The 5,976-nt window shown below is 56.9% G+C and overlaps 1 protein-coding gene across 1 annotated transcript; it reads right to left on the reverse strand.

Moving 5' to 3' along the window:
- Positions 1-81: 81 nt before the first annotated feature.
- POLR3C (RNA polymerase III subunit C) lies at positions 82-5,952 on the reverse strand. Its single transcript, XM_030025312.1, has 15 exons — positions 5,790-5,952; positions 4,999-5,175; positions 4,244-4,499; positions 3,728-3,913; positions 3,502-3,590; positions 3,010-3,114; positions 2,723-2,815; positions 2,469-2,549; positions 2,059-2,110; positions 1,902-1,962; positions 1,677-1,827; positions 1,248-1,349; positions 649-698; positions 385-534; positions 82-270 (listed from the first exon to the last, which is right to left on the reverse strand). The coding sequence occupies exons 2-15, from the start codon at positions 5,143-5,145 to the stop codon at positions 189-191; spliced, it is 1,605 nt and encodes a 534-aa protein (XP_029881172.1). The 5' UTR covers positions 5,146-5,175; positions 5,790-5,952; the 3' UTR covers positions 82-188.
- Positions 5,953-5,976: the final 24 nt, after the last annotated feature.

Consider the following 5,976-nt stretch of genomic DNA (forward strand, 5'->3'; position numbering starts at 1 on the left):
GGGGTGCTGCGGGGACACCGTCCCTGTCGTGCCCGGTCCAGCGTTCCCCCCCCCCCCCCCCCCCGGGACACTCGGGCAGCGTCACCGGCTTTTGCTTTATTTCCCTCAACAGCAGCGCAAGTGCCAGGGCGGACACGGGCCTGTGTGTGTCTGTGTCCCGCCCCATCCCGCCGCCTCCCCGAGCACCCTCAGGGCTTCTTCATGGTGCTCTCGATGAACGACTCCAGCACAAAGATGGTCTCGTCCACCTGGTTCTCGCTGGCGTCAATCCTGGGTGGCAGAGGGAGGGGTGGGAGTGCCTGGGAAGGCCAACAAGGGGGTCCCCCAGCCTGCTGTCGTCCCCCCCCCCCCAGGCCCCAGTCCTCCCCTCCCGCCGGTGCTCACTTGTTGACGTTGCGTTTGAGATTCTCCAGCTGCTGACGCTCTGGGACGGTGATCATCTCCTCGATCTCCTGCAGCTGCGCATCCTCGGCGCCAGTGGCTTGCATGGATGCCAAGATGGCTTCCACCCGCTGCGACTTCTCCAGCAGCCTCCTAGAGGGGAGGGGGGTGACAGACAAGAAAATGGTGGCTTCAGACCCCCCCCCCCCCCCCCCCCCGGCCAAATCCACCACCCCGTCCTCGCGATGCCCGATCCCCAGCGCTCACTTGTTCTCCTTGGTCTCGTACTGACGCCGTTCGATCAGGTTGGCCACGCTCTGGGAAGAGTAAAGAGAAATGGGGGCAGGGTGAGCCTCCACCCCACATGCCATGGGGGGGGGGGGGCACGGTGGGGGGGAGATACCCGTGCTCCGACAGCAGAACCCAAACAGGGGGGGAAATGTTGGGGTGGCCTAACAGTCACCCTTGCTCATGTGTGGTGGTGGAGGAGAACCATGCGTCGTGGTGGTAGTGGAGAACCATGTGTGGTGGTGGTGGTGGAGAACCACACACAGTGGTGGTGGAGAACTATGCACGGTGGTGGTGGTGGAGAACCACACGCAGTGGTGGTGGTGGAGAACCATGTGTGGTGGTGGAGAACCATGCGTGGTGGTGGTGGTGGAGAGCCACTGGGCTCCACCACCCGGAGCAGGAGCACGCTTGGGGGGCCTGGATTTCCCCCCCTGCTTGGAAATATTTGTGCGGATGGAGGCCACGTGGGGTCCTGACAGGGTTCAGGCTGGTGCCACTGGCTTTTGGGGACGGGCAGACCAAGCAGAACCACCGGCAGGTCTGCGGGAGCGTCCATGTCAGTGACTGGGATTTACCTTGTAGCATCTGTGCAGCAGCATCCGTGCGGAGGACAGGATGTTCACGGTGTAGAGGTAGAAGGTGCGGGATGGCGCATGGTCGGGAGTCTTGGGAATCTCCTACCGGTGGGCGAGAGAAAAGGGGAGGACTTCACCGTGCAGCAAGTCCCTGCGGTGAGCTACACGGGGTTGGGGACTGAGCCGGGGTTTTGCTGGGGTCCCGTGCAGGGCCCTGTGTCCCTTGCTCACAGGAGCGAGGCTTGGAAATGCCTGTCACCTGGAGAATCATTTTGTGAGGAGCAGGAGAGCGACATCTGCTCTCGCTTGGGGAAGTCTCTGAGATCTCAGAGGCCTCAACATCCATCGCTCTCCAGCCCCCAAACCTCGTTCTTTGTCCACGCGGCCCTTGCATTACCTTCACCCCAGTGACAGGGTGGGCACGCTCACCTGCAGGGACACAACATTCTCCGACAGCATTTTATAGAGCATGTCCTTGGCTTCCTTGGCTGGGATCATGGCAAAATCCTCCACTTGCTTCTGCTCCAAATGCTTCTTTCGCAGGAGCAAGCGGAATATCCTGGCACAGCGGGAACCAAATCTGAGTGGGAGAGGAAAATAAATCAGTGGATGGAAGTGAGAAAGGGTCAAGAAATCTTCAAATCGCTGCTTTACCTCTCCTCCACGATGGACTCCAGGGTTGCCGTCGCCAGAGACGCCAGGGCCTTGTGAAGGTCTGTACAAGATCGAGGTCAAGAGATAACACCAGTGCTCGGGAATCGCTTTATGCACCAGAAAACTCTGGGGCAGGTAGTTTACCCGCAAAGGATACTGACAGTGTACATGCCTCCGCCGCTGTCCCCGGATTTACCCACAAACTCGAGCTACAAGAAAAAAAAAAAAGTTCAGTACATCCCAAAGTAATGAAAATACTGATTTTCTTAAAATCTTGATTGTAAAAAGTACTACATAGATTTTATGGAAAAAAAAATATCTGTGATCTTGACAGCTTAAGAACATCAGCCATATTTTTTTAGCACTTTCAGCATCTTTTAAATATCAGTAAAAACTGCTTTTCCCTTGGTCTGAGATCTCCCCAGCATGTGGCTAAAGGGAGGCAGCAAGTGGCACAGACTTGGGGTGCAGGGAGCTTGGCGAGGAGCCGCCATTGAGCGGCATTTAATTTCTTTACGCAACCGAGTTCTCACATTTGGGCAGTAAAAATAATCACACGTTTCTTACCGGGTCGTCTGCTAACAGCGTGAGATACTGGTCCAAAACTTGCTTCACAATGTTGTATCCGGCTGGAAGAGATCTGAATATCTGCAGGAGGAAAAACAGGCAGAATATAAATGGGAGTAAAATGGAATAAGGAGCTTGCCTAAATCTGCAGGTGCTTTAGAGACTTTTCCTGCCTGATCCAAACCCAGTGCCAGAGCCATGCCAGTGGAGAAAGGCCTCGGCTACACCCCGACTTCTCAGGGGCAGGAACTGACCTCGTTGGAAGAGAGCGGCTGGGTGTATGGTGCGCTGGAGGACGTGGTGACTTCGCTCATCCGCAGCATCGTCCGCACTATTTCGCTGCTGGTCTGGTTTTGGGGAAGGAAATGGCTCTTGGTGTAGGAGAACCTCTGTTCTGGGCTCTTCCCCCAGCAGCAATTGAACGCAGGCCACCCCTGCCTGCCCCGGTGCAGGGTTTAAAACCTCCCCACCGTGACCACAACCATCAAGCTCTCCCCAACATGGAGAGTGATTGCAGGAGGTTCTGAGCACGTCCACAAACCTGATCCATGCGGTTGGCCACGGCACTGACGATCCCCTGGTCTCGAAAATGCTGGTGGAACCGGTCAATGTTGACTTGCCAGTAAATGCCATCATCAGGCAGAGGCTGTGGGGGAACAGTGAGAAAGAGAGGAGCCACAAAACTGAGGGAGAGGGGCCACAAAACCTGAGGGAGAGGAGCCACAAAAACTGAGGGAGAGGAGCCACAAAAATGAGGGGGAGAAGCCACAAGACTGCTCGTTTGGTTTCCCCAGAAGAATGTGTTTGGGGAGATGCTGGATCCCTTCAGCCTGTAAGCTCAGAGGAGGAGGAAGGAGCTCAACCCTTGGCAGGACAGTGACAGAGGCGCATCCCCAGCAAAGGTTACATGTGGGAAACAGGCAGTGTCCTGCCCAACAGGCAGCTGCCTCCACCCTTCCCACGTGCTGCAGACCCAGCTCTGATTTACAGCCCCGGAGAGCCGAGGACAACATTGCTTCAGCATCCCCAGTACCTCTGAGCTTTCTCCATCTTGCTTCTGCTTTTTAGCCTTGTGTTCACCGTTTTCTTCCTCGTCGCATGATCGTCTCCGCTTCCCTTTCCCTGTCAAACACAGAAGACGGCATTTCCTTTTAAAAACTATTGTTATGGTCTCAGGTGAACAGTGTGTGGCTGAGCGCTCCCCAAACACCCCACTAACCATCTGGTAGCACCCAGAGTCACTCCGAGGGCCTTCTTACCTATGAGGTTCAGCCTGGGCACAACATACATGTCCTTCTCATTGATCACCAACATGGGCGCAGGGGGAGGGGGCGCATCGGGGGTCTCGGGGGTTTCGGGGATCAGTGGGCACCTCTGTACAAAGTGCGTGTCCGCCAGGCGCACAAATGTGTTGGAGACGTCAGTGTAATCCATGGTCTTCCCATCTAGGCCGGAGGAGAGAGACAGCGGTGTCAAGCTCTGCCACCCCCTGTTCCTGCAGTTCCAGAGGACAAGGTAACGCTGTGGTCCTCAAAGAACCACCATGAACAGGCTGCTTGGAGGCCGGTTTGGGGTGGGGGGCTCCATTTATAACCCCTCTGGCAGTGAGGCCACTTTGGGTGGCTCCTTCTCCAAGTTCCTGGCCAGCTTTCCGATATAATGCAGCCCAGAGAGCCTCTGGTACCACATTCACTGAGCAAAACCGGCCTCCGGTAGCCGCTGCACCTCATCCTGCTCCTGGATCCCTTTTTTTTTTAAGGAGAGAAGCTTCTCACCTTCCATTGTTTCAGTCAGCCTGTCTGCCACCTTCCTCACCACTGCGCTCATCGTCATTTTGCCGTTGAGGAGCAGCTCCTCCACGATGAGCTCGCCCGTGTCATTGTAGAGGGTCTTGGCAGTGTAGATATAACGCGGGTAGCGGAGGATCCTCAGGACCCGCTTGCACTGGGCCTCGTACTCCACGAAACCTCGCTTCTGCAGCTGGTATGTCACCAAGTTGTGTTGGATGAGGACACAAAGGGCTTTCTTAACCTGCCCAAGGCAGAGCAGGGCTCGGTTAGGTGACAAAGAAGCCCACGCTGTGCTCACTCCACCGCACAGCAGTTGCGGAGCATTTCCTCCCTGCACAGCCACCCTTTTCCCTCTGCTGTGGTCCTCCCTGGTGCTGAGCTGCCAGTGTTTGTGTCACCGTTTTGTCCCCTGTGCATCATCCCCATTGCTCTGGACTCTGTTCCCTGCCTTTGCTACCTACGGAGAAGTCAGAGTTACTCTCCTCCTTCCAAGACCACTTTTTCAGTGAGATAACGAACCACCTCTCCCGCTTAAGAAAACCCACCTGATTTTTATTTTTTTTAATAAGCAGCAAAGCGCTTATTTGTCCTTCTCAAGGTTTTCCTACCAGTTTCTCCTTCAGGAGCAGCAGCGGTGGGGACTGACAGCTCGGGCTGATATCAGAGCGGTCCAGGCTGTGTTATCTAACACCCCCAATCGCACCCAGGCTAAAGCCAACACAGGTGGGTTTGAGACGTACCTGATCCAGCAACAGCCCCGTCTCATTGACGATCATCCGCAGTGGCTGGGTGCCCGTCCTGATAAGATAAGTCCCTATCTTCTCCACGATCTCCCCAAAATGTTCTTGCAGCAGGAGGGAACACAGCTTTATTTCCGCCTGAGTCATCTTGATGGCAGATTAAAACACCCGGCAGTGCTGTGGAAGAGTGCTGATGTTATTATGACTGTTATGGGGGGACGGGAGGGTGGGGGCCATGCTGCTGCCGCCCAAGGAAACCCATCTGCACTCCGTCCCAAAATGGATGTGCGGTGGGAGACCGAGTCTTGAGTGAAACCAGCCCCTGGTGCTGTAGCGGGGGTGAGATGCATTGGGGACAGACACTCTGGCACATGGCTGGTCCCTGTGTCCTCTTCCGGGGGATGACAGCCTTGTCAAAGGGGGCCTGGGTCCGTGGGTCCCCACCCTCCCAAGGGGCACCCATGTCAGACGTGTCGGGATCCCTGTGTCCCCTCCCAGGGGATGGCAGCCCTGTCACAGGGGTCCCTGGGTCCCTTCCCAGGGGATGGCAGCCCTGTCAGAGGTGTCCCTATGTCGTCTCCCGGGGGGGATGGCAGCCCTGTCTGAGGGGGCCTAGATCCATAGGTTCTCCTCCCAAAGGCCAGCCATGTCAGAGGGGTCCCTTGTGTCCCCCTCCCAGGTGAGATGGCCCCCACAGAGGGCTGGAGTCCTGTCAGAAGGGTCAGGGTCCCTGTGCCCCCTCCCGGGGAACAGCAGCCTAGTCGAAGGGGACCCGCCAGGGTCTCACTCACCCAAGCCCAGCCTAGGCCCATGCGGCCACCATGGCAACCAGCACTTCCGGTTTCCGCCCGCTATTTCCGGTCGCGCTCGACACCGCCGCGCCTCGTTGGCCGCTCTGGAGGACCGGGCCAGGGGATGCTCTGCTGTGCCGTCTTGTCGGGCCGAGGTGACGCTCTACCCACACGAGCTCTCTTGCTT

The sequence above is a fragment of the Aquila chrysaetos genome, chromosome 9 (assembly GCF_900496995.4).
Source record: "Aquila chrysaetos chrysaetos chromosome 9, bAquChr1.4, whole genome shotgun sequence".
In the NCBI taxonomy this organism is placed as follows: Eukaryota; Metazoa; Chordata; class Aves; order Accipitriformes; family Accipitridae; genus Aquila; species Aquila chrysaetos.

Bases quoted from the DNA above. Each gene is read 5' to 3' on its own strand.
- POLR3C (XM_030025312.1), bottom strand. From the start codon at position 5,145: ATGACTCAGGCGGAAATAAAGCTGTGTTCCCTCCTGCTGCAAGAACAT. The intron at 3,115-3,501 runs GTACTGGGGATG...GTTCCCCCACAG, and splicing joins AAGATGGAGAAAGCTCAGAG to CCTCTGCCTGATGATGGCAT. The intron at 2,550-2,722 runs GTCAGTTCCTGC...TTCCTCCTGCAG, and splicing joins AGCCGCTCTCTTCCAACGAG to ATATTCAGATCTCTTCCAGC.